Source organism: Vicugna pacos, chromosome 27 (assembly GCF_048564905.1).
Source record: "Vicugna pacos chromosome 27, VicPac4, whole genome shotgun sequence".
Classification (NCBI taxonomy): domain Eukaryota; kingdom Metazoa; phylum Chordata; class Mammalia; order Artiodactyla; family Camelidae; genus Vicugna; species Vicugna pacos.
Genome location: NC_133013.1, coordinates 25508011 through 25533983, shown reverse-complemented (window position 1 = coordinate 25533983; position 25973 = coordinate 25508011). Strand labels below are relative to the sequence as shown.

General features: G+C 57.7%; 1 protein-coding gene and 2 long non-coding RNA genes across 8 annotated transcripts; 2 read left to right on the top strand and 1 right to left on the bottom strand.

The window, feature by feature from the left end:
• The first annotated feature begins 412 nt into the window (after positions 1-412).
• Positions 413-8652, top strand: LOC116285817 (uncharacterized). Of its 2 annotated transcripts, none has more exons than XR_012064881.1 (3): positions 413-635; positions 4007-4134; positions 4992-8652. It is a non-coding gene; the product is annotated as an uncharacterized lncRNA (long non-coding RNA). The 2 variants fall into 2 exon arrangements; XR_012064882.1 differs by having other exon boundaries at positions 416-539.
• A 2436-nt stretch (positions 8653-11088) lies between these two features.
• On the top strand, positions 11089-25826 carry CLK3 (CDC like kinase 3). Of its 5 annotated transcripts, XM_072951064.1 has the most exons (14): positions 11991-12019; positions 12893-12953; positions 15403-15554; positions 16209-16425; positions 18281-18377; positions 18651-18717; positions 21017-21133; positions 21782-21948; positions 23176-23270; positions 23363-23492; positions 23746-23828; positions 24345-24424; positions 24681-24771; positions 25414-25826. In XM_072951064.1, exons 3-14 carry the CDS (start codon positions 15403-15405, stop codon positions 25588-25590), a joined length of 1473 nt encoding a protein of 490 aa, XP_072807165.1. In that variant the 5' UTR covers positions 11991-12019; positions 12893-12953; the 3' UTR covers positions 25591-25826. The 5 variants fall into 5 exon arrangements, with proteins under 5 accessions (XP_031547545.1, XP_006208805.1, XP_006208803.1 ...); XM_031691685.2 differs by lacking the exons at positions 11991-12019; positions 12893-12953 and adding an exon at positions 11089-11110; XM_006208743.3 differs by lacking the exons at positions 11991-12019; positions 12893-12953 and adding an exon at positions 11700-11972.
• LOC140689775 (uncharacterized) lies at positions 13989-15494 on the bottom strand. Its single transcript, XR_012064880.1, has 2 exons — positions 15112-15494; positions 13989-14070 (listed from the first exon to the last, which is right to left on the bottom strand). It is a non-coding gene; the product is annotated as an uncharacterized lncRNA (long non-coding RNA).
• Positions 25827-25973: the final 147 nt, after the last annotated feature.

Below are 25973 nucleotides of genomic sequence, written 5' to 3'. Positions count from 1 at the left end.
TGTACCCTAACCCGAGCGCTGAGCACACAGTATCTCGTTTAACAGTCCAGCCACAGACCTGTGAGGCAGTGACCTTATTCATTTTACAGATGAAGAAACGAGCAGAAATGCGCATATCTGGTGAATGGCAGGACTGGGGATGTACTCTAACGCAGCTGCCCTTACCTCTCCCGCGTGTGCCTACTTTCAGTGAGGGCAGCGGGGACCCAGAGCAGTGACTAGAGGGAGGATGGTGTGGGTGTCTGGTTATCCCACGTCTCGGCTCTGCTTCGCGACTTCACCTGACGCCCCAGCGGGAGCTGCGTTCCCGGCTACGCGCCGCGGCCTCCCCCACCTCATTGGCCAGGGTGGGGCACGTGCCCTCCGCGCAGCCAATGGGGCGAGGGGGCGGAGCGACTGGGGCGGACCTGGGACCGCACGGCGCCGGGAGGGAAGCCCCCGCGCAGAGCGCGCCACCGCCTGCGTCCCTGTGAAGCGGAGTGCAGGTCACTGCCCGGAAGAAAGAGGGAGTTGGTGGCTTGAGCCTTTTGAAAGAGAAGGTTTGTAATCACCCCCGGAACGAAGTGGAGGAGGAAACCACCAAAGAAGCAGGACTGGGAAGAGTGCGGGGTCCCGCTGCGCTTGAAGAGAGTGAGGTACCCGCCCCGGCAGCAGCTGGGAGACAGGGACACACAAGGAGGCCACGGGGCGGGGGAGTGGCCCTCTGCTAGGGATACAAACAGAGTAAGCCGGTGGAGAGGTGATGCCTGGCTTCCAGGGAGGGCCTTCGTTCAGGGCAGGAGGGCTGCCTTCTAACACCCCCAAATCAGGGGTGGGGGTGTTTCCCTGGCGAGGGACCCCAACTACTCAGGCTCACGTGAGCAGAAAGAAAGGACACTTACTCTCCGACCCCTGGGTGTGTGGAGGAGCCCGAGGGCAGCAGGGCCTGGAGCCGGCCTCAGGAAGGTCTGGAACCCAGAAGCACTGCCCGTGGAAGGTATTTATTTCTCTTTTCCTGAGCCACAGAGCAAGGTGAGATGACCATCCCAAAGGTCAAGTTTGTATCTTCTCCATGCAAGAGATGCCCTGGACTGAACCAAAACCTCTCCATCCCAATTCCACTTTCTGGGAATTGTTGGCTGTCACTGAAATCCAGCTTTTTCCACAGAAAAAAATAAGGCAGTTGACAGCTCCCCCATTTTATGTGCCCAGTCTTCAGCTCTGGAAAGATTACTCTTGTCTCAAGTCCGGTGATCCCAGGAAGGGGCGCATTGGTTCAGTAGGGTTCAGTATCCAGTGCTGAATCAATCAGTTGAGAACTTGGCAACCCCCACAGCAGCCATGTGGATGGCAGTGGGACAGAGTATATTCTGCAAAGGATGATGCTGGGGAAACAGCCCTTCACCCTGCCACAAGAGCCCCCGTCTCCAAAACCTGGCTTCACTCAAGGCAGTAGATAGAGGGAATGTTCAGTGACACCGTTGACTCTCGGGGCATGTGGCCCAGCTCACAGAGCTCTGTAGGGGAGGGAACCACACAGCAGGGTAGGGAGGGAAGTTCAGAAAAAGAAAACTGGCCAGAGGACCTCAAGGAGGATGTCAACCCTAAGCTGGCCTGGCCTATGGCCATTGAAGGTGGTCATGCTGTCAAGCTCAGAAAAGGCTGTGAAATGAGAAACCACCTTTCTGCGACAGGTTAGGGAAACAGGGCGTTTAGCTGCTGTTTTGCTGTGTAACCTATGGCAAATTACTGACCTTCTCTGGGCAGTTTCTTGTCTGTGAAATGGAGACTGTAGAGTGACATGAAGCACAAGTAGATGAGAACTCACTTTGAGAAGTCTAAAGTCCAGTGCCCAAGGCCTTCACCAGTAAGACACAGGGTCCCTAGTCATCACCCTGCTGGCACTGGGGCAGTCAGTGAGCCAACGAAGCCCCACAAGGATGCCAGCATCCCCACTGGCCACTATCTGCCCAGCTCTACTCCTAGCCACAGGGTCCTCCCTGGGAAAGGACCAGATGGCCTCATCTACTGAGAGTCAGAAACCTTTTGCCAATATGAGCAGTTTAGGCCTCCTGGCAGGTGGGGACAAGGACAGCCTCTGACTGCAGCTACCTATAATAGGCCTCAGGCCCTAAGAACATCTTGGCCTTGGGGGCTAAAGGCATAGCCACAGGGGCCTCCCCTCTCCTCAGAAGTCCTTGGTTCTCTGAGGCCTGTCAGTCCAGGGGTGGACTGAGGCTGACCTTATTCTCTTGTGCTGCAGAGTGAGACTATGAAGCTGTTCCCTGGTGGCTCGGGACCTCAATCTCCACACCGCCTTTGTTCCCCAGCCTGAGCACTGCCCCTGGCTGCCAGTTTTTCTCAGATGCTCCTCTCTTCTGTGGTTCCAGGGCTGTGGCTAAGATCTGGGAGCAGATGGAGGAGAAGTGGCACAGAGGCAGGGCAGGGGCCAGGTATGGGGTGGCTCCAGCTCTGGACAGGGAAGGGGGAAACCAGCTGAGGAATCCAGAACCAGCAAAGACCCATGCTGGAAAGGCCCTTTGATCCTGTTTCCCCTCCAACTTGTAGATGGGGAGACAAAGGCAGAGAGAGAAGCTGGGTTTGGCTCTCACAGGGCAGGGGTCACTCCCACTGCCCCTCTAGAGGATCCCCAACCTTCAGGGGTTGAGAGGTGGCTGGCGGTTCCTGTCTTCCCAGTGCTGGAAACCTTGATGCTCACAGCTGCATCAGTTTCTGTTCCCTGAGGACAGTTTCAGCCTGAGGGTGCACTGACGGATCTGACCCCTTCCCTTGGGGTTCCCAGAGAGCAGCTGAGGCAAAGGACGGGAGCCCCCACCCCATCAAGTTCCTCCATGCAGGGTCATAAAGAAGAGGCTGTTGGTCAGAGTGAAACAGTATCCGAGCATAGACAGTATTCAGGCTCCAGGCCCTGGAATGTGCTACACTGTGTATCACTGATGGTGGCACTTTATCTCAAACTGTTTCCTGAACTTAATAAGAAGTGAAAACAATTCCTTGTTTGTGGAACATTTGGATAAATAGACTTTGTGACTAAAGCACCACAAGTAGTTGGCCTTGGGCACACCCCTTTGGTTTTATGGCTTTGATACTGACACCCAAATTGGACCCCAGGGGTCAGGAAGCTCAGGGTGACTGGAAACAGGCACCATGCAGCATGCACTGTCCTGTGTAATCCTCCCTTCGTCCTTTGAGCTAGGTAGTGTCAGTATCCCCATTTTGCAGATAAGGAAACTGACGCTTAGAGAAGTCAGACTTGCTATTGCTCAGTGAGTTGGTTGGTGGTAGAGCTGACCTGAGCCCAGGACTTCTAGGCTCTGAAGGCCACTCTCCTTCAATCTGTGAGCCCAGGCCCAGGAACCCAGACGTCCCGACTCCCCGTGCCCCCAGAGCCCACCTAGCCACACCCCTCCTTCTTCTTCCCCTGGATTTCCCTCTTCAGAGAGAAGGCAGATGGAGAGACACATCAGGCCCCTGGCCCAGCAATGTCACCCCAGGGAATGAGAGGCCTCTCTTGGCAGCATGTCCCCAAATGCCCCGTGCCACCTGCCCCCGATCCTCAGGGGAAGAGGAGGAGCTGTGGGGCCTGGTGAGCATCTCTGTGAGGGAAGACGTTTCTCTCTAAGAGCCCTTCACACCCAGGTACCCTGGGGCTGAAGCAAAGGAAAGTGGGGTAGTGGTGGTGAGAGCCCGAAAGGGACTTGACTCTGGGGAGGGAAAGCCAGTGGCCATGCTGTGATCAGGGATTGGGCAGGGGAGACTGGGTCCTTCCCTCGGCACATGGGCCTGGCAGAGGCCAGTGGTGGGGGCAGTGCTGAGCACCTGGTTCCGGGCGCCTTCTAGGGCCAGCTGCTGAGCGTCCAGCTCTGAGTCCCGAGCTTTCAGCACGTCCCAGACTTTCTCACACTTAGCCCGCATCTGGGTTAGCTTGGAGCCCACCTGCAGGGAAGTCTGGGAATGGGGGTGGGGGGTTGTTGGCTCCTATCTTGGTCTGGTTCCATTCTCACAGGGGCCTGCCTGGGAATACACCTTGACCCAAAGAAGGGACAGATGGCTGTCAGGTGCTGGGAGAGGCTGATGGAACAGCACTGAGGGGGAGGAGCAAGATGGCCTCTTTCTTCCCTGCAAAACTGACAGGTGACTAAAAATTTTCCCTAAATCCAAAAATATTGGTGGGTGACCCTCCCTCAGTGTTCCTTGTATGACTAATACCATCCAGTCCGAGAGCCTCCTGAGGGCAGGTTCACATCTCCTAAGCCCCCTCTGTCTCCAGATCCTCCCCTGTCTCCCTGCACTGTCCATTTATGGGCAGATGGGCTTCCTGAGTCCAGAAGGCCCCATACCCTGGCCCTGAGCCCCCAGGTGATACAGGGAGCAGGGCAGGGAGTTTACCCATCATACAGACTGGGAAGCTGAGACCCCATGAGAGGAAGGGGCTGGTGACTCTGGCAGAGCCTGGACCACCTGCTTTTTTGTACTAGGTCCCTGGTACCAGGCTGGGGGAAGACTTTAGGGTCATCTGACCCCAGGTGGTTCCCACCTCACCCCACCCCAGTGAGCCCTCCTCAGCTTCCATAATGCCCTTCCCCTCTTCAGGCACATTAACTCATAAATCATGCTTGATTATGTGCCCCCAAACCAGAAACTTTCAGGGCCAGGGAGTGATCTGCTTGGACTCTGGTTCTCCTGTGTATGGAAGAGGGCCAGACCTGTAGTAGCTGCTTAGTAAATGCTAATGAATGAGTGGAGACTGATGGAGCTCAAGGAGGAAAAGGCAGAAGGGAAGGAAGTGTAAGATAAAGTCAGGGCGGATCCTAAGAAGTCGGAAGAGACTCACTGGCAGGTAGCAGGAAAGACTGGGCGGTAGGGAAGAGAATGGGGAGGAGGAAGCTGTGGGTGGGGAGGGAAAGGGGTGGACAGAGTGTAGGCGCCTGGGGAGGCCAGGCTGCATTCGGCCTCTGGAGTCCCTGCAGTTCTTCCTCTTTAAATTTCAGGGCAGCTGCCACCTGTACTTGGACGCCTTCTCATGAAGCCTGGGATGTGATTCCTCCTCCTCCAGGCTCTTTCCAGTGGGGCACTGTACCTCCTGGAGCTGAAGTGTGCTAGTAGAAATGAGGTGGTCTAGGCACAGCATGGACCTCAGATCACCCACACCTTGTTTTCACCCATTTTCAATGATTCCTGTCCAAGTTGCATGGATGTCCTCACCACAATCTGATAGCTGGGCTGGAGACTGGGACAGAGATGCCTCCTTCATGGTTCCCTGCACACACACAACCCTCTGTCCTGAGCAGTTCCTCTCCCAAGCATCCCAGTGAGCCCAGCAGCTAAGGTTATCTCACCTCCCCAGCCTGGCCCTGGGCCAGCAGGAGGGGCTCAGCCATGTGTAGGGGAGACAGGACTTGCTGAAGCGGACAGATTTCCCACATGCTCCCATATGGGAGCCATTGTAACAGCCAGGAGTGTTGATTCCTGGGGAAGAGAGTCTGCCTTTGGCCATGTGACAGGGTTTGGGGCTCTGGGCCTTTCCCCTCAATATCTGTGACAGAGGCTGGCCCACCTCCTGCCCACAGGCCATCTCACCCAGTGTGAGAACAGGACCCCCACTCCAACCGGGCCTGGACACTGAGAGGTGGGCCCCAGCAGCCACTTGCCAGGCCTCCTGGCCCAGGGCCGCCCCCAGCACTGCTACCTGCACCGACTTCTCCCCAAGCAACCGAACACTCTGCCTCCAGGGCCTGTGCACAGCGCTCCAACTCCAGCTTCTCTCCTTGTAACTGCTGCAGCTGCTCCAGGCAGGCCCCAAGCCACTGGTCACTCTGACCCAGCTCTTCCAAGAGTCTCTTGTTCACCTGTGAAGACCCTCATTCCACCCAGAGTCATGGCTTAGCCTCAGGGCCATGGGGCTCACCTGACTGAGATCTATCTGCTCAAGCTAGCCCACAGGCCTTTACTGACGCAGCCCCCTCCTCCCAGCGTTCCTGACCTCCACGTCCTCTGAGACTCAACCCTTCCAGGACGCCTCTGACCACCCAGCCCACAGGGGCTCCTCCGACTCCAGACCAAATGATTTAAGTCTGGACAGTACCTGGGTGTCCACCAGCAGAGGGTGCTGTTTCAGTGGAGTCCCTCAGAATCCTCCAAGGACGAGGGCCCAGGCTCACCTGCTGCTCTGCCCTCCTGGCACAGATAAGCACAGCCTGGCTCAGTTCATGCCCTGTGTTCCCTGCAGGGCTGAGCCTGCCAGCTGTCTTGACCCACCTGGGTGAGCATCAGCGGCCGCTCCCACAGGTGGGTTGTATCCTGAGCCTATGCAGGGTTCTCAGCTGCCCCCATCAAGACTCTCTCTGAGCCCTGAAGTGCCTGGGTCCCGATGCCATCCCATCTCTGCTTCTCAGCATCTCCTGCAGCTACGCTCAGTCCAGGGGGCGCCTCCCAGTTTCCAACCACAGTGTTATGACCCTGAACAAGTTCTTCCCTACCCTCTGGGCTGTTTTCCCATCTGAAGCAGAAGAGAAGCCAGTTGGGTGATCACAAGCTCTTTCCAAATGTTAGGGAGAGAAGCATCCCCTCTGGGCTGAACAGAAGCCCCTGCACTGCCCTCCTTCCCTGGCTGCTGCTCCAAGACTGATGACCCGGATGAAGTACAGGGCAGGGCTGGACACGGGCCCTGCCATGCACCCACTTGGAGGAGGGCTCTGGTCATCCCTACTCCAGGGGTCCTCAGGCTGGGCTCCAGGTCAAGGGGCTGTCAGCTCATCTTGTCGAAAAACCACTGGGCCTTTTCCACTTCTATCTGCAGTAGCAGGGTACTGGAGGCAGAAGAGACTGTCTGCCCATCCTCTGCCACCCCACTCCTCCCCGACTCCTGGCACCCTCACTTGTCTTCCATGTCCTGGTCTGGCCTCCTCCACTCCTTCTGTCCCTGGGATCCCCATAGTTGGTGTCTCTCCTGCTCCAGGCAGGCCAGGGAGCAATCCACCTACTTGGGGGAGGGCTAGAGGCAGCATGAGCCACTGGAGACGGCAGGACCAGCCTCAAAACATGCATCCCCCACCCTGGGCAGGGCAGTGTCTGCAACCCCTGATAAAGCAGGCTGACTCCACGAGGTCCTGCCTGCTTCACCAGCTGTGATAAGCCCAGCTGGGGGCCCAGCATGGACCTGTGCCCTGACTTGTACACATGGGACTGTGCCTCAAGGCTCTGGGAAGCTGCCCAGCTGTTATCACTACAGGTTCCAGATGTACAACCCTTCACCTCCAGCTGGACCTGAGACACATCACCTCTCCAGCCCAGCTCCTGATGGCTTTGGTGCTCCAGCAAGAGTACAGGGGATGCTGCTGTGGAATGCTAGAGAGTGGCAGGCATGTCAACTGGGTCCCCAGCCTGGTAGGGAATAATGGCTCTAGGAGGGTCAGCTATGGACTGAGACCCCCAGGTCACTAAAGGCTGAGGTATCTGGGCCATCATAGGGTGGTACTGTCCATATCCTCACTTGGGTCAGGGATGCTGGGTACCTCCCATAGGAGCCTCAGTTTGCATAGCCCTCTCTTCCTCCCTGAGGATAGAAGCTTCACCAGGGGTGGCTGGGCTTCTAAGGAAACTCTTCTATCCATTGAGTTAAAACTAGCCACCTCCTTCCCTCTGACTCTTGAGGGGAGTGGGGAGGCTACAGGTTCTCTGGCCCTTTCTTTGCTTCTGTCCACAGTTCCCAGCCACACCAGGTAATGCACCACACACCTCCAGAGGTGCCATTCACAGAGATGACACTTTGAACATGGCAGCCCTGTTGGGGAATCAATTCCCGTCTGTCTCCTTTGGATGCCCCAGACCCCGACAAGACTTCTTCCTGAGAACATGATACCAGACGTGGGCACCAGCCCTGAGCATTCTGGAGTTTTCAGCCTAGTAAGGGGAACTTGCTAGCTCTGAGGACCACGCTGGGGCTGTGAACAAGCAAGGAAGACTGGGGAAGAGGATCAGGGCCTGACTTTCCGCTTCAGAGCCAGCGGCTCCCATCGGGCCCTGCCGATTCCCAGCTTGCGTTCCCTCCCGTTTCTGCAGCACCTGTGCTTGCTTGGATGGGGCCTCCAGTGCCACCCAGAGGTGGCCAGCCAGCTTGGCCCACTGCCACCTGCTCTCTGCCAGCCACACCCACTGGTCTTTCTCTGACCACCTCCAGGCCCGCTCAGGGGTCCTATCTGAGCACCTGCCAGGGAAAAAGGAGCCAGGCTTTGGCCCGAGCCCCAGGGACTGCTGTGCCCATCTTCCCTACACCCATCTGCATCCTTCAGTGGGCCTCAGTGAGCAGACACAGTCCAGTGGCCAGAGGTGACAGGAATGCTGGGGAGAGCAGGCAGGGCCAGGCATCAGGTCCATGGGGCTCTGCCTCAGTGGGTCCTGAGAGCAGGACAGAGGGGAGACCCTGGAGTTGGGGCACACCTGCCCTCCCAGAGCACCAGCCCCTCCTCAGATGTAGAAACCGAGGCCCTGGGGCCAAGTGTGCATTTAAACCCTTTAACTACAACCTTTGGTACAAGATTCTCCCTGGGGATTCAGATCTCAAATAAGCACTAGCCCCAACCTCACTAAACAATTCTCAGTTCGAACAGTTTCCATGATCTGTGGGTACTGACTCTGTCCTGGCCACTTGCTGACCAACGGGTTCATTTGATCCTCCCAGGTTTGGGGTGGGGGCCTGAAGCTCGGAGGGGAAGTCAGTTGCCCTGGGTCATGCAGGTAGTCAGTCCACTGTGAACCAGGCCATGTTCCTCCACCCCTGCTGCTCTCCTTCCCAGTATGGGAGTCTAGAAACGGCAAAAGTCAGGGGAAAATTGGGGGGGGGACACTGTATTTTACTGTATGTGGGGGGTCAGAAGCCCTCAGGTTAAGTCACTGTTCCAGTACCTCTCTGGCTTTCATAGCTTCAGCTGTAAGATGGGGCCCCTGAGCCATAACTGACTTGCCCACTCCTCGCATTCCCTGATGCATTCCCTGCTCAGGTTTATACCACCACCCACCAGGCCCTCTACCTTCCACACACCTTGACTCTCTCCTTTCCCCTGACTCCAGGCTCAGGTTCCTGAGCTCCCTGCTGAGCTGTCTCCCCAGCATTTCACCACCACACAAGGCGTCTCCAAAATGGAACACGAGGACTGGGCCCGGCCCCCACCTCCCACGCCCTGGCACGGCACCCCCAGGTGCACTCTGCCTAGATGCTCTGTCTTTCCCATTTAGAGGCAGGGGCTCTCTACGGGCAGCCCCGAGCCCCTACTGAGAACCTGAGCTTTCCTGACTTGGCTGGGGCTGGGTGCTCATGGTCTGCTGGAGTGGGAGTGGCACAGGCCAGGCTGTTGAGCTTTCGAAGCCAGCACAGAGGAAAACACAGCCACCGAGTCCTATGGGAGCACAAGGAAGGGAACCTGATCATCACTTGGGGGTCCCAGGAAGCCTTTCCAGAGAGGTGACCCTGGGGCTAAGTTCTGAAGGTGAATTATCCGCCCCTGGAAAAGGCAAAGATAGATGTGGGAGACAGAAGAGAGCAAGGCCAGCAGGACGAAGAGGGGATCAGAGAAGCTGGGACCTAGAGGGGGAGGTGAGCGGAGCCAGGAGCCCAGGGGGGCAAAAGGGAAATCAAAGGCAACAAGAGTTGCTGTGGGGCTCAGGTGGCTGGTGGCAGGTGCAGGGCAGGGACATTTCCTTGTCCTCAACCCACACAGAAAAGAGTTGGCAGGCACATGGGTTGAGGCCTGGACAAAGAACTTGGGCCTGATGGGCAGAGAGCGTGGAGCAAACCTCCTCTGAATGTGGCCCTGGCCCCTGATCCCTCCAGCTACCAGTTGCCAAGGTCTCAGCCAACCAGCACTGGAGGGCTGAGGGAGGTGAGGTGGGATGAGTTGGGGATGGGGGAATTACTTCACTGTTTCCAAGTGGCTCATACTCTGTCTCTCTTCTAGGTGTGAGTTCTTTTAGGAACAAAAAGACAAAGAATGAAGCTCTAATGGAAGAATTTCAGGCAGGATAGCTGCTGAACTACAGTTTTTAGAGAGGGAGCCAGGAGATGGCTCCTGTTCTACTTCCGAAAAAGAGTGCTCTGCCTCTTTACTGGGAGGAAAGGACTTCTGGGTTCTCGGTGGTGGGAGGGCTGGTGGGAAGACAAGCCCGACTTACCTCCTCAGAACTTAGCACTTTGTCAGGGCTGGGGACAGGAGCCCCTCTGAGCTCCTCTGCTTTCAGCTACCCAAGCCATCCTGGCTTCCAGGAGCCATGGAAACCGCGGGCAACACGAAGTGGTAGGAGGAAGAGGAGACACCGGAGTCCTCTCACCTTGTCTTACTGGATGAAACCCTTGGATGAAACCTGGCTGATGTGGCCGCAGCCCAGGCAGGAATGGCAACTCAGAATCTCCGACCCTTGAGGCAGGATTCTAAAGGGGCGGGATCTAGGGCCGGGGACAGCTGGGCTCTCGATCACTAACTGTATACTAGAAGCGGCTCCTGAATTTCTATATTGGGGGACAAGTGCATTGGTTGGAAGGGGACTGGGACCGGTCCTGAGGCTGCAATAGTGTAGCAAGCATCCTGTTTTTACTTTGCTTCGGTTGTTTACTTCCGGTGAGGGTGGCGGAACTAACGGAGATTTTGGGGGACACTAAGCACCCGCTGCAGCCACGCCGTCAGACCCTGGGTTAAGTGAGAGTCAGGAGAGACCGCCGCCACTCTGGGGGCGGCTCCACTCCTACCGCGCCTGGGGGGCGGGAGGCGGGAGGCGGGAGGCGGCGCCTCGCGCCGGGGGCGTGCCCAGCCCTCGCTGGGGCGGGGCGGGGCGGGGCCGGGGAAACCCTGGCCGCCCCGGCGGCGCGGTCGGGAGGAGGGGCGGGGTCTGGAGGGATGCTGGCTCCCTCCGGCTCCCGCCCTGGCGTGGCGTGGGGGCAATTAGAGGTCGCTCCGGCTCGCGTTGCTGAGTGACGCCAGCGAGAGCCCGGGGGCGGGGAGTGCAAGTTTGCAAGCCGTGAGGTCTCCCAAAGGACCTGACCTCGGTTTCCTCATCTAGCAAACAGAGCCTCGTTATCCCGCCCTGACCAAGCGCGGGACAGTAGGTGGACGGGGCTTCGGTGAGCCCACGCTGGGGCCCGGGCAAAGGGGTCGCCGAGTGACTCCGGGGAGAAATGGCAGCGGCTTCTGTCTGCGGCGGGCCGCAGGGCTTCTCTGTGGCGGGGGTTTATAACTAAGAAGCAATGCTGGTCCGCTCAGTGCCGTGCTCCACGGCTGCTGAAAGAAAACGAGACCTCCCTTTTCCCCTAGACCCCGTCCCTCCAGAGGGCCTGCCGACAGGACTCTCCGGTGTCTTCCCAGACTGCTGTGCACGTGCACCGGAGCGTGCCGCCATGGCTTTAAAGACCCCACACACACACAGAGGAAGGTCTCATTTGCTTCTGTCACATAGCTGGGAGTGGGGACCGCCTTCCGAACCTCGGCGCATAGACCTCCGCGGTTTTTAGCGCCCTCCGGGGCCCTGGGACCGGGCGGGTTCTCAGGGTCTGCCCAGATTTCACTAAGGCGACTGCGAAACAATGCCCTCCTCCCGGCGCGCAGGAAGGGACGGGCGAGCACGGGCGGGGTCGAGGCTCCACCTCTTGGCTCCCGGCGCCCGTCAGCCGGGGACTGAGCTTTCGTCGCGTCTTTGGGGCCTACGTGCGTCGCGACACGGCGGTGGGGCGGGCCGCGGCCGGAGACATGCCCTCGCCCCTCCGGGAGCCGCGGCTGCCACTCTGACCCCGGCTGAGAAGGCGGGTCCTCCAGAACCTTCGAGTCGCGGGCTAGAGCGGCCAAGCCGCGGAGCTGCGTCGATCTCCGGCTGGCGAAGGTTGCGTCACGCGAGGGGCGGGGCCGCCACGGGCGGAGGCCGGAGCCGGAAGCGGAAGAGGCTTTCGGAGCGGGGAGTGGGGCCTAGCCGCAGCCGGAGCCTGGGAGACGGTGAGTGTGGGGCCCGGGCCCGCGTCGGTGACGGTGGCGGTGGTGGGGTGAGTCGGCGGGGCAGGCGCTCTGGGTGTGGGTCCCCGGGCTCCCGGTTCGGTCTCTGCCTACTCCCTTTGGTTTTCTTCTCGGCGCATCTCAGGCCGCGGCCCCAACCTCTCACCCCTGACCCGCCGCTTCTCCCCAAGGGGGCGGTCATCGCAGACCCCGACCTCTCGATCCTGCGTGTCGGAGTCCGAGGCTAAGAGGCCTCTGAGGCCCTGCACCTGCCCGCGGAATAGGGTCGGGGTCCTACCTGGGATAGCCTGGAGGGGCTTTCAGACCCCCCTCCCCTTCCCCTGGCTTGAGGCTTGGTCCGCAGGCGACTTCTCCCCGAGCGTCTTGGAGTTTGATTCCGGCTCCTGCTGGCCTTCCCCCTGCTCCTCCCTCCCCCAGGGTCTTCCCTAGCTTCTACTGGCGGCGGTTACGGGGGACGGGGCTCTGAGATCTCTGGGACCCGAGGCGTCAGGAAGGAAGGGTGAGCGAGGGCCGCAGGCCCCCCGCATATTTTGTTGTAATGGTGGAGCCGCTCCAGCCCGGGGGAGGGGCTAGGCCAAGCTGACATTCTGCTTCACGGTCCTGGAGTCTCTGTGCTTTAGTTCCGGGAGCGGGTGTCGTGGTGTGGAGCTGGGATGGGAATCGCCTGAGCCAGGCCCCCGTCGAGGCGGAGTTGGCGGCCTTCCAGCTTCCCACCTCCATGCCCTTGAAAAGGAGGAGCGTTTCTCTTGGTGGTGGCGGCTTGCAAGGTGGCAGGTTTGAGGTTGCAGTGGTGGGGCAGCGTCAGCCAAAAATAACCATGCAGCGCTGGGGTGGCTGGGATTCCGGAGGACAGCCGCTGACCTGGCTGGCTGCTCTTCTTGTCAACCCGGTTCTCTGGCCAGGAACAGCGGATGAGAAGACGGATAGGCCTGTGCTCCGAGAAAAGCTGGCATCCTCAGCCTGGTTTGCTTCACATTACCTTTTTCTTCATTGTGTAGAGTAGAGCCTTGCAGAGCACAATTGTGGCCCTTAACTTTTAACAACCCGTTTGCAGGGGTCTCAGAGAATCGGAGATAATTGACGAGAAATGGGCCCTAGAGCCCTAACTGGGAAGATAACGAGGGGCATCTGGTATTCCCAATATTCCACCTGCCTAGAATGTGTTAAGGGAGAGATAATCTCTATGATTGCCTTGTATGTGATATTTTACAGTTCTTATGCTTGTCATCTTCTCTGCCAAGTTGGCTGGGAGGTGGTGTCATCTCCATTTTCCAGGTATAGTAACCAAGGTCTAGAGTGACTTGTATAAGGTCACGAGGTCAGTAAGTGGCAGCAGTGGGATTTGGTTCAGTTTTCTACCTAGAGCTCTCTCCCTTCTGGTCCCTTGAAAGGGATTTCTAAAATATCCATAATGCCCTTAAGGCATTTAATACCCACAGAGATGTTACCTGAAACCTAATTTTTGATGTTGTTAATGAAAAGCTGTGTTCAGTCCTGTTGTGGGCCCAGACCTGTGCTAGGCATTTTACCTCAAGGCAGGTACTAGGCATGTTACTTAAAGGAGTGAAATAATTTCCCCCTTACAGAACCATGTAAGAGATTACTATCCCCTTGGTGCAAGAAGAAGCTGAAGATTAGAGTTGTTTAGTAACTGGCCTAAAGGCACACAGCTAGAAGTGGCAGTGCCAGGATTCAAATTGACATCGGACTCTGACGCTGTGCTCTTTTCACTAACATTAGCATGTGTGTACATAAGAATCTTCCAGGTTGCAGGAGGGAGTCTTCGGCCTGGTGCTGACTAGACTGTGTCTTCCAGCTCTGGTGCTTTGCCTAGTGAGAGTGGGCAGGGCCTTTGCCTCAGCTACTGGAGCATCTTCTGTGTCACTTAGTCAGATGTGAGATACTGTCTTCGTTCCATAGCTCGGGCACCTGACCCAGCGTAATTGCAGGGAGACAGTGAAACATTACTCAGCTGACCACCAAAACAGAACAGCAGTCTTAAGTTCTTGAGGAGCTGTTACACGTATTTATTGCCAAGGATTGCTGGGGCCTGAACTTCCAGGTAGACAGCAGAGGACATCTGCTGGGGGGAAATTGAGGACATTGACTTTACCAGGATCATGGAGAAGCTCCCAGGGGTTTTGTCAAATATGCCTCGCTGCCCTACTCCTCTAAGGAGAGCCATTCCATCCTGCTTTCCTCCAGACACACCCTTCTCATGAGATGGAGCAGCCTCAGTGGATTTGTCCAAAATGTGCTTGATCAGGCACGCCCAGGACTGACCACCATTGGAGGTTGGCTATGGCCAAGTGAAGGGTTGGTCTGGTCATGGTCTCTGGCCCAGCCATCCCATGGAGGCAGTGTCAGGGTTTGGGGTGTGGAGGGGAACAGGGAGCTGGCCTGACTTAGCTGTCTTTCTCGTCTGGTGACTGATCCGACTTGGCAATTTCCTGGGGTGGATGTAAGTCCCCACTGAAGTAGGGATAGTGAGGCCTGCCTCCCCAAGCCACAGCCTGCCAGACAGCCAGCCTTCTGGCTGTTCCGGAGATGGGCACAGGAGAAGGTGCTGGAGCAGGGGGTCTGGAAGAGTAGACAGTAGTGTCCTGCTGGATAGAGCTGAGGCCCTGCCCAGCATGGCACTGGTGGCAGGTCGTCTGAGGGCGCTAAATAGGCCTTGGGCAGGAAACTTGGATGCTCTGAGGACCCTGACATCTTCACTGATACTGAGACAACGTATGGACCAGCAAGGCTGTAAAGACCCCTGTGTCTGACCAGACCCTCGGGTCGGCTAGGGAATGTGTGTAGGACCCTGTGCACCTCTTTCCCCAAGGGCTGGCCTTCTTGTTTCTGCCTGTGGTTCCTCACACTGACTTGTGGTCCTTGCTCCCTGGAGTGGGGTCCAGTTCAGGGCCTCAATCAGGCAACTTAGCCTCTCAAACTCAAGGACTTTCACCCCGCTTTTGTGGGTTGGCTCCCTGCCAACAGCCTTTTGACTCTGGCCTCTGGCTTGACAGCAGGCCTTCATAGGACCCCACAGACAGGGAGGAAGGAATTAAGCAAAGGAGGCTTCCCCTTCTCCTTGGCCTTGGTCTCCTGTGATGGTTCTTACCCCCACACACACCTGCTCTGCATTCTGCCTCAGCACCTGTCCTGGCTCTCCTGGTTCCCTGAGTGCTCAGGCCACCAGGCCAACGATGCTGTGCTGGGGAGGCAGCTGTTTGTTTGTTCACTGGTGGAGAAGGGTGTTACCCATTGTCTGCTGTTTGACCAATGTGACCTCAGAGTTCTTCACTTCATAAACCCTTGGGAGGGGCTGCCCCCAAACAGAACAATGAGCCTCTTCAGGAGCACTTAGGCTGCCAGCTGTGACTGGCGGTGTGTTTAGCAGAGCTTTCTATTTCTTGTGGCCTAGATGCATCACTGTAAGCGATACCGCTCCCCTGAGCCAGACCCATACCTGAGCTACCGCTGGAAGAGGAGGAGGTCTTACAGTCGGGAGCACGAAGGGAGACTGCGATACCCGTCTCGAAGGGAGCCTCCACCCCGGCGATCTCGGTCCAGAAGGTGAGAGGGAACTAGGTGGGAAGAAAGGATGCCTTCCCACGTCTGGACCAGGAAGACAGTCTGGCAGCCCTGGGCCCCTGCAGGTGCCCCTCTGCCCAGCTGTGCCTAGACCACTCGCTGCCTCGTCCTCTCCAGGCTCCTCCCGTCCCTTCCCCTGCATTCACTGGCCTCAGGGTTGGATACCTTGCTGCCCCTTCTTTCTCTGTCCTTGACTCTTCCTTCTCCTGACACATTCCCCTGCTTTCTAGGCTGGCATCTCCCCTGCTAACCTCAGAGCCTTTCTCATTGAGGATTAGGAACATAACCACAGACCTTTCCAGAGGTTTGTTCCTGGTCTTTTCTCAGCCCCCAGCCTGAAATTACAGTCTCCGCAGGCCACAGAGAGCCCCGGGGTGGTAGGTCCTCCAGGCCCTCCACCACACTCACACCCCAGTGCTCTGCCTCCTGTGGCACTGAAGGGGCCGAGCTTCCGGAGGGTGGACTTCACCTTCCTACCCACCCCCCTGCCCCTAGTCTGGGTGCCTCTGCTCCAACAGGTTACCCTTGTGAGCCCTTTACAGGGGCCCCACCACATGCCTCTTGCCTGGTGGCAGGAACCGGGTTGGTGTGAGGAACGGCCCTGACTGCCCAGTGTCCCTGTCCCTGTCTTGGCAGCCATGACCGCCTACCCTACCAGAGGAGATACCGGGAGCCCCGGGACAGCGACGCGTACCGATACGAAGAGCGGAGCCCGTCCTTCGGAGAGGACTGCTATGGATCCTCCCGTTCCCATCACCGTCGGCGGTCACGGGAGAGGGAGCCGTACCGGACCCGCAAGCACGCCCACCACTGCCACAAACGCCGCACCAGGTCTTGTAGCAGCGCCTCCTCGGTGAGTGGTAGCCAGAGTGTGCTGGCTGGGGCTTAAAGGCCTCATCTCTTTCTAGCCTTCTCTCAGGCTGGCTGGTCTGGGTGAGTACCGCCAGCTCTGCGCACGCGAGTTTGGTGTGCGTGCATGTGTGTGTGTGTTTGTGTTGTCTGGTCCAGGTGCAGGGCTGAGCAGGGGGCCTGGCTCCTTTATCTGCTGGCCCATGGGCAGTGGCAGCTGTAGGGGCTCTGGTTCCGGCGCTGGCTGGCCCCCGGCCTGTCTGTCTCCACACTGCTTCAGGCACAGGCCACGTGATGCAAGTGGCCAGGGACACTTCTTCAGAATCTTTAATGAGGTTGCTGGTGTGTGGTCTGGAGCCATATGGCCTGGTCCTTCCCACTCAGAGATCGGCCCCCACACACAGCTGAGCACTCTGACTGGTGTGGACTGCAGCCACCTCTGCAGTCTCACCTCCACACCCCTCCCCAAAGGCCCAGAGGCTGGAGCGCCCATGGGCTGGGGAGGGCCGGCTGTCATTCAGCTCAGACTGGGAGCTCCCTCTTACCTCCAGTCAGGCCCTCTTCAGCCTAGCCTCTTCATGTGAGGGGCGGTGAAGGTGAAGGGGACGAGCTGCCTGTGTGATGAGGCATGTGAAGAAATGGCAGAAAGGCCCACAGCTCCAGGCGTTGCCCACTTGCGGGCCACATGCCCAGAGCAGGGCCTGGCAGCATTCTTAGCGTGGAGGGTCGTATAGCTCTCTGCGGAGGCGGAGCCCACCTGCGCTCAGGCCTCTGGGGAGAAAGGCCAGCTGTGTATCTCTGAGGGTATATACTGTCTTCTCTTCTCCCCAACCTGCTTCCCTCCCGCCCTTGCTCCCGGCCGTGAGGCCCCTGAGGAGTAGTGGAGGGGGCCAGGCATCTTCTCTGCCCAGCTTTCCTGTGACTTCTTTGAGTGGCCGTGGGTTGAGGGTTGACTGCGGGCGCCCGGCGTGGCCTGGTGGCCTCTCTGCACGCTGCCACAGGATGGTGGTGCAGGTATGTGGCTCTGCTGCTTCTCTCTCTTTGGTGCCCTCTGTTGTCATGAGGCTCGGGAGGAGCCTGGCCTGTGAGTAGCGTAGGTGCCAAGGCCAGGGCAGGAGCTGGCTTGGGGCCTGCACGGGCCATCGTGGTGGTAGGCCTGGAGGTCAACTGGCACAGAGGATCCGGGGCTCCCTCCCTGCTCGAGGCTGGTGGCACAAGGGCCGCTGACGAAAGGCCGTTTCTGGTGGTGATGTTCATTCTGGCCACAGGTGCCGTCTAGGGGCAGGTGGCAGCTGTTGGGCCTGTGCAGGGCTGCGTGGGCGAACAGAGGCAGGCAGGGGCAGGCTGGGCGTTCTGCAGCTGAAGCCAGAGTGGCCTCTGACCACTCTGGGTGATCGGACCCAGGCTGGGCCAGCCGTCTTCTTGCGCCGTTCTCTCCGCGTCTTCACCCTGGCCGCACTAGCACGGGGGGGCCGGGGAGGGGGAGACTCGGCGGAGGAGGGAGTCTGGGCTGTGACTCTCCACACGGCCCAGCCCCTCAGCGGCAGAGGCTGGTCGTCTTCCTGAGCGTTTGCGGCGCCCTTCTCTTAGATAATGTCCGAGTTTTCTTTACATACCTGTAGCTGTTTTTACTTTTCTGTTTTTGAAGTCAGTTTGTGTCTTGACGTGTCCCTTGCAATATCCCTATCGTTATATATGCTGTGTGCCTTATGAAATGCTGGGATCTGGAAAATCCAACCAACCAACCCACCGGCTCCTCACCGTCTCCACCTCTGCCTTTGACTGACACCTCAATCTGTCAATCGGAACCGCCTACCATGCGATTGGTCGGATGGCGTTTCGGGGGGCGGTGCATGCAGAGAAGCCAACAGAGCAGTAAGCGCAGCAGCCGGAGTGTGGAAGATGACAAGGAGGGCCACCTGGTGTGCCGGATCGGCGATTGGCTCCAAGAGCGATGTACAGCCACCTTTCGTAAAACTTTACCTCTCTACTTTCTACCCCCTTGTTAGATGAGACCTCTCCTGCCCGGAGGGGCCTCTAGTGCGCGTGGCGCCTTAGTGGGGCCACCAGTAATTGCCTGAATGACACAGACACTAGCAACTTCTGTTTTTAAGAGTGTAGCAGTGAGAGAGAAACTTTTGTTTTTGAGAATTTGAATGCTGTGAACTTGCAGGAGCTGCCGACCCTCTGCCCTCCAGACCCTCATGCCCTGTTTCTTTTCTCTCCTAGATGAGATCGTGGGGAACCTGGGTGAAGGCACCTTTGGCAAGGTGGTGGAGTGCTTGGACCATGCCAGGTGAGCCATCTTCCTGGGAAGAGATGGCCTGAGGTTCTTGAAGGTGATGGCAGAGCTTAACCTTTTCCTTTTTGAAAGGTAGCACCGAAGCAGGGTTCTAACCTGTGCATGTTGGGATTTTGCTGACCCCCTGAAATAGAGAGAAATTCCTGGGGTTCCTGAGGCATGTGCCATCCCTTCCCAAGAACTGTGGTCAGTGACTGGTGCTGCCCCAGTTTCCCCACTTCCTCAGGGCTGTGGTGGTGAATATCAGAACCGGGCAAGGCCCTGGCTCCCCCGTGGTCTGGATCTGTGTCCTGTGATCTCTTTCAGGGTCTGGGCCTGGCAGGGGGTTGAGAGTAGTACTGAGCCCGTCCCAGGCATGAGCCCCCACCCTCCGGAGGTCTGCCTGGGGGGCTGTCCCAGGTGAAAGAAACAAGAGCCAGGGCTTTCTCAGCAAGCAGGCTGCTGCCTTCTCCAGTGTGGCTAGGCGGTGGGCCCCTTTGAGTGTGCTCAGGGAGAGCAGGGGGGTACACCTGTGTGTGCTGGGGTGCTGCTGGGGGTACCTTGCTCCCTTCCAGTCTGAATGGTGAAATACTTTTTTGTCCCTTTGCCATTCCTCAAGACCAGAACCCTGGCCTCCTCTACCTTAGGCTGGGAAGCCAGCTCCTGCGAGCGCACCGCCTTCCTGCCTTCCCGGCCCTCTCGCTAGTTGGGTACTTTGGCTGTGAAGTGCTTGTGTCCTCGCTGTCTCACTTGAGCCGCGTGCTGCCTGTATGTGACTCTCGTGTTATTCTAGAGATGAAGAAACTTGCTCAGGGTTTGTATCCCCCAGCTGTTGAATGGCAGAGCCAGGTACCACCCTACTTGGTGCTCCCACATCAGGGGCTGCTTGGAAAGGACAGTGAGACCCAGAAGTCCAGTTAGCCATGTGGCCCCAATTTAAGGCAGTGATTATTACTGAGGAAGTCTCCCTGGGCCCACAGTTCCCATTTAAACACACTTCATATCCAGTGTGGCCTGAGGTTAGGGCTGGGACCAGTGGCCATGGGACATGTAGATTACACTGTGACCAGAGAGAGATGTGGCAGATCTGAGAGCTGGGGATTATCTTATCTGGGCTGTGCCACTTTGAGTAGTTTGGCAGGAAGTGAACCTTTGAAGTCACTAATAGGTAAACACAGGGTTGAGGGGACCCTTAGGGGTTCCAGAGGGGGTCGGCTGGTGGGCTTGTTGTCAGGAGGCAGAATGCAGCTCAGCAGAAGAAAGGGCCATCCCGCCCCGGCAGTGGCTGTGTGGAAGCGGTGCTTTCCCTGCGTCGAGGGTTGGAATGCCACTGAGGGATCCTGTTCTAGGAGGCGGTTGTAGTGGCGTTTCCTCCGAAGTCCTTTCCTGCCCTGAAAATCTGGGGAAATGGAATAGGGAAAGAAAAACAGGGTACTTGCTAGAAGATTCCTCTGCTGTGGGGCCTGGGAACCTCTCCACAGGCACCGAAGCCAGCTTCCCAGAGGCCTTAAGACCACACCCTTGTGGGCCAGGGCTTGTCACTCCAGTTCTCCCCCGGGCACCTGTGCTCTGGCTGGCCCTTCCTGACAGCATTGGACCTGGCAGCCTAACCTCAGCAGGTTTCCTTCTCTGCCGGCATCCTGCAAGTGGCCTCCCGGGGGTGGGGCTGGGGATCAGGGCGGAAGGTAGACAGCAGGAATTATTAAAATCCTCACTGGACACTGAACAAGGCTTCCTGGCATTTCAGTGGTCTCTGATAAATGCTGTGGCTAGTGGGCAGGCAGGTGGGGCCAGAGAGTCAGGAGTAGTGAAGGGAGCAGCCCTGGGCCTCCCAGTGAGAGGAACCTACTGCTGGCACCCTCAACCCCTTGCCAGGCTTCACGCCATCCTGGAAGCCCCACCCAAGGGGGAGCTGTTTGCCCAGACTTGTAGGTGTGCTCAGGAAGGTTAGGAGGTGCTGCAGGAGGGTTCTGGGTGGGATGGCTTGGCCAGCGGCAGGACCAAGTGAGCTCTGGGCCTGGCGCTGTCGCATGCAAGGCCTCCACTCCTCTGCCTACTCCCTGCTGGGAGTCGACAACCTGAGATCATAAAAAGCCTAAGGTTGGCACGGGTGCCAAGAGCAGCTTGCTGTCAGGACAGTAGAGGTCTGGTGTTGTACGAGGCAGGCTGGGCATCAAGTGTCTGCTTTCTTCGGGGCAGGCCCTGTTCCTGGAGTCCTGAGCAGTGTCTGCCTGGGGCTGCGGGGCCGGGGTGGAGGGTGGGGGAAGGGCCTCGCAGCTTCTCATGGGAACTTTGCTTCCTGCCTCTGTCCCAGAGGGAAGTCTCAGGTTGCCCTGAAGATCATCCGCAACGTGGGCAAGTACCGGGAGGCCGCCCGGCTGGAGATCAACGTGCTCAAAAAGATTAAGGAGAAGGACAAAGAGAACAAGTTGTGAGTGCTGGCGTGGAATGGGAGGGAAGCTTCCAGGGGGACAGTGTCCACTCCAGCCCCCACTGCCCTAACCCCCTGGGGCTGAGCAGTACCCTTTGACCTGGCTGGCACCCCCGCCTTCTCCCTGCACCGAGCCCAGGGAGTTTGGCGATGAGTCTTGCTTCAGGGAACCTTTGGGTTTCAGTCCAGCCTCCACCACAACCAGCACTGTGTTCTGAGGGCGGCCTCCTAGCCCTGCATTTGTGAACTGGGAGCCTCACTGGGCTGTGGTGGACATTAGACAAGATACAAGCCTGAAGCTGTTTGGGGTTCTCGTGTAGTCAGAGCTGTCCAAAGGAGAACTGCCTGTGGCACAGATGCTGAACATTTCCTCTTCTGCAAGCACTGTGCTGAGCCCTGCAGACTCAGGAAGCTCAGCTGGGAGCTGAAAGAAGCAACACTAGTTCTGTGGAGTGTATTGGAGTTACTCCATCTTTTTCTCTGAGATGCAGGGGTTATGCCCACAGTTCTGTCTTCACGTGTACTGGTCTCCTGGTGTGTGACCCAGTGGCCTGGGAGGGAATGGGGACTGGCTTCACTCGAGGGGGAGGGCTGGGGCAGCTAGCCCCCAGCATGGAGCCTGAGCCCCGCCCCGTCCTTGACCTCCAGCCTGTGCGTCCTGATGTCTGACTGGTTCAACTTCCACGGTCACATGTGCATCGCCTTTGAGCTTCTGGGCAAGAATACCTTTGAGTTCCTGAAGGAGAATAACTTCCAGCCTTACCCCCTACCACATGTCCGGCACATGGCCTACCAGCTCTGCCACGCCCTTAGATGTAAGTTTCCGCCCTCAAAAGGAGCATGGGGCATCCATGTATCTGCAGCAAAGTCACCTGGTGGTCTCGCTTTCCCCAATTCGCTCCAGCGTATTGCTAACTGTTCTGCTGGGCCCGAGACACCAGGACCCCTTTGGCTGAAAAGCCTTCAGGTAGGAATCTGTGAGGATGGAGAGTCCTCTCCAGGGACCTCCTGAGCTGGCCTCTGCCCCAGGCACTCGGTAGGGGGCGGGAAGAGCTGCTGTAGAGTTAGGCCAGCTACCCTCCCTGCACAGGATGACAAGGCTGAAGACTGACCTGGTAGACCCCACCCACAGGTCCTGTCCACACAGACACCCTCTGTCTCACCATCACTTTCCATCTGTCTGCCAACCTTTTAAGAACTTATCTGGTGGTGCCTGTGTGTGGTCTGCAGTGGTTGGAACAGGTCAGAAAGGCTCCTCAGAGAGGCGGCGAATAGACTCAGAGCTAGACTGCAGGGTCTGCATAGATGGACGGGACAGGGGAGGGCATTCCAAGCAAGGTGAGCTGCTCAGTGACGCCCAGAGCCTGGCAAGTGCTGAAACTCACTCTGGTCAAGAGAGGGCCTATGTTAGGAGAGATGGGCCACACCACTGTGAGGGTCTTGAGTGCCAGATGGGAAAAGTGACAAGTGGCAGGGTACCACCTCAGTGGGAGTGGGACAGAGCTTGGAAGAAAAAGCCAGACTCCTCCTCCCACCACTGCTGAGGGCTGGGGTGAGGAGAGGCGGGGCTGGCTTCATGGCTGTGCTTCATAGGTGGCCCTGTGCTCGGTTTAATGCTCTGCTGCTGCCATCTTGAGAGTTGTACTAACTTGAATAAGGGGACCTACATTTCCATTTTGCCCTGGGCCTCACAAATTATGTAGCTGGTGCTGGGGAGAGGGTGAAGCTTTGGTGAGAGACAGGCTGAGGAGGTCTGGTCCCCCGCACACAGGTGGAGGGAGGTTTTCTAAATGAAAGAAGTCTCCCTCAGCCCTTCTTCTCAAGTATCAGAACCCTCCGAGGCCCTGAGCACAGAGAACTCCTGAGAGGGAAGCCAGCGCAGAGGCAGTCCAACCTGTACGCTTGGCCCGCTCCTGAGGCTGGGGGCTCAGGGGCTCGGGCAGGCTGGCTCTGGAGGAGGCGTCTGGCCCAGCGCTGGTGAGCGGGCCAGAAAGGAAGCCCAAGTGCTCAGTGTTTGCTTCCCTCCTCTCCTGCTTCGCCAGTTCTACACGAGAACCAGCTGACCCACACAGACTTGAAGCCAGAGAACATCCTGTTCGTGAATTCTGAGTTTGAAACCCTCTACAATGAGCACAAGGTATTGTTGGGGGAAAGAGGGAGGCCCTGCTCCAGGAGTGGGCTACCCACCAGGACGGACTCCTGACCTGGCTCGCCCTCCTTGCCCTTCAGAGCTGTGAGGAGAAGTCGGTGAAGAACACCAGCATCCGAGTGGCTGACTTTGGTAGTGCTACCTTTGACCATGAGCATCACACGACTATCGTGGCCACCCGTCACTATCGCCCACCAGAGGTGATTCTTGGTGAGTGTATAGTTCCCAACCCTGATAAAGCGGGCAGTCGTTGGGAGAGTACGAACAGAGGGAGTGAGGGGCCTGTCTGCCACCTGGGGCCAATGTTAGGAGTCATGGTAGCTGTTGACTTGGCTTTTCCAAGAAAGGGGCCTCTACTGGATTCTGGGCAAGAGTCTTGCCAGCCAGTGTGGTAGCTGCCCTGTGACCTCTAGGCTGGGAGCTCAGTGCTGAATCTCATAGCCTCTCCTGTCTTGACTTTCAGAGCTGGGCTGGGCACAGCCCTGTGATGTCTGGAGTATTGGCTGCATTCTCTTTGAGTACTACCGGGGCTTCACACTCTTCCAGGTAAGGCCTCTCCCACATCGTCCCACTGCCCTGGAATGCCTTCCACCACCCACTAGTCAGCTTTGTGACACGTCCGCATGTTGTGAGACTGACTCCTGAGGGTCGTAGATGCTCAGGGGAAGCAAGAGACCAGCCTTGTTGGGATAGTCAGGGACTCTTGCCATCAGCCATCAAGGATGGAAGGCTGGGGTGGGAGGAGTGAGCCTTCCAGGCAAGGGGCACAGTGTGAGTGAGAGCATGGAGATGGGCTGGGGCAGGGCATCTTCTGGGGATAGAGAGAGGAATGTAAGCAAAAAGAGGTGTGCAGTCATGGGGTCCACCTGACCCTAAGACCAGGCTGCCTCACCCCTGGCCCCAGGCTGCCCCCAGGTCAGAAAGGCTGGGACTGCTGTTCCATTGGTGGATTTGCATCTCCTGGGGCAGGGAGGGCACTTGCCCATCTTTTTTGTCCCTTATTCTCCAAGGAGGCTGAGGCTAGCACTGACCTCTGCTTGCTCTATCCCTAACCTTCCACAGACCCATGAAAACCGAGAGCATTTGGTGATGATGGAGAAGATCCTAGGGCCCATCCCATCACACATGATCCACCGCACCAGGTAAGGAGCCCTGGTAGCTCCCTTCAGGGCCGGCCTTGGTGCCTTTCTTGTCTTGGCTGTGGGTCAGCAAGCTACTAGGTCGCCTTTGCAGGATAGCCCATGGCTCCTCCAGGCTTACAGCAGCCTTCCCTGTGCCCCACTCTAAGTGATGTGGCAGCCTGTTGCCCAGAATCCCTGTCTGGCTCTGCTGCCATTCCCCAGGCAGCTGCCATCTTTCTCACCTAGAGTTGACCCCTTCCCATCCTTCCATTTTCAGGAAGCAGAAGTATTTCTACAAAGGGGGCCTGGTTTGGGATGAGAACAGCTCTGACGGCCGGTATGTGAAGGAGAACTGCAAGCCTCTGAAGGTCAGTTTCTGGCCCCTCAGCTCAGCTCAGGCCAAGGAGGCCCCAGACACTGGGCAGACACACAGAGAGACAGGCCAGGCAGCTCTCCGGCTCTGTGGGAGGCTGCAGCCGTGGCTGCTGGGTGCTGGCAGTGGGGCTCCTTGCAGACCGCCCCAGAGGGGCCCTTAGCCCTCCCACCCCCCATGGGGTGGCTGAGTGTAACTGGGGACACCAGAAGAGCCAGAGCTGTCAGAGACCCTGCCACTTCCTGCCTCATCTCCTCTCAACTTTAGGAAGAACTAGGCAGGACTGAATTGAGGGGGAGGGAAGACCTAGGCATGGCCAGGAAGCCTCTGTCAGCTGCATTTGGTGCTTGGACAAGTGAATTTTGCAGAGGTGATTTCTAGCCACCTGTCAGGACTTTATATGTGGGGGCAGAGGCACCAAGCCAGTGAGACACTCAGTAGCCTGATAAGCTGAGAGCAAACATTATTCCAAGCATGAAAAGACAAGACCTTCTCATTATCCAGGAGAGCAGAAGTAGTCCTCCAGGGAGGCATCACTGCCTCCTCAACTGTGCAGCAAGGCTTCCTGGACAAGGGGACCTGCTGTGGCTTCCCATGACCCTGCCATTACCCTGAGGCCCCTTGTGTCCCTGAGCAGAGTTACATGCTCCAGGACTCCCTGGAGCACGTGCAGCTGTTTGACCTGATGAGGAGGATGTTAGAATTTGACCCTGCCCAGCGCATCACACTGGCGGAGGCCCTGCTGCACCCCTTCTTTGCTGGCCTCACCCCCGAGGAGCGGTCCTTCCACACCAGCCGCAACCCAAGCAGATGACAGGTGCAGGCCACCGCACCAGGAGACGGAGAGTGGGACTGGGCTGCCCAGGCCCCTTTTCTCCAACCTCTACCACCGGCCCCAGGGCCAGAGCCACCCAATGAACAGTGCAATGTGAAGGAAGGCAGGAACCTGCAGGGGAGGAGACTTGATGCCCAGCTGTCAGAAAGCACAGATTTGACCCAAGCTATTTATATGTTGTAAAGTTAAAATAAAGTGTTTCTTACTGTTTGTAATCCCTGGTACCAGTGTGTCCGTCTGCAGGCTCCTTGCCTTCTCCCTTCCCTACCTTATTAATAAAGTCTTTCGTAGCAGTTCAGCTTGTGGAGAGCTAAGTGTGGACGGGGCCAGGCACAGAAGGGCTAGCCATGAAGACAAGCAGC

Coding starts and splice junctions, on each gene's coding strand:
- CLK3 (XM_031691685.2), top strand. CDS start 15,403: ATGCATCACTGTAAGCGATACCGCTCCCCTGAGCCAGACCCATACCTG. Junction 16,426..18,280: donor CTTGTAGCAGCGCCTCCTCG/GTGAGTGGTAGC, acceptor CGGTGCATGCAG/AGAAGCCAACAGAGCAGTAA. Junction 18,718..21,016: donor GAGTGCTTGGACCATGCCAG/GTGAGCCATCTT, acceptor CCTCTGTCCCAG/AGGGAAGTCTCAGGTTGCCC.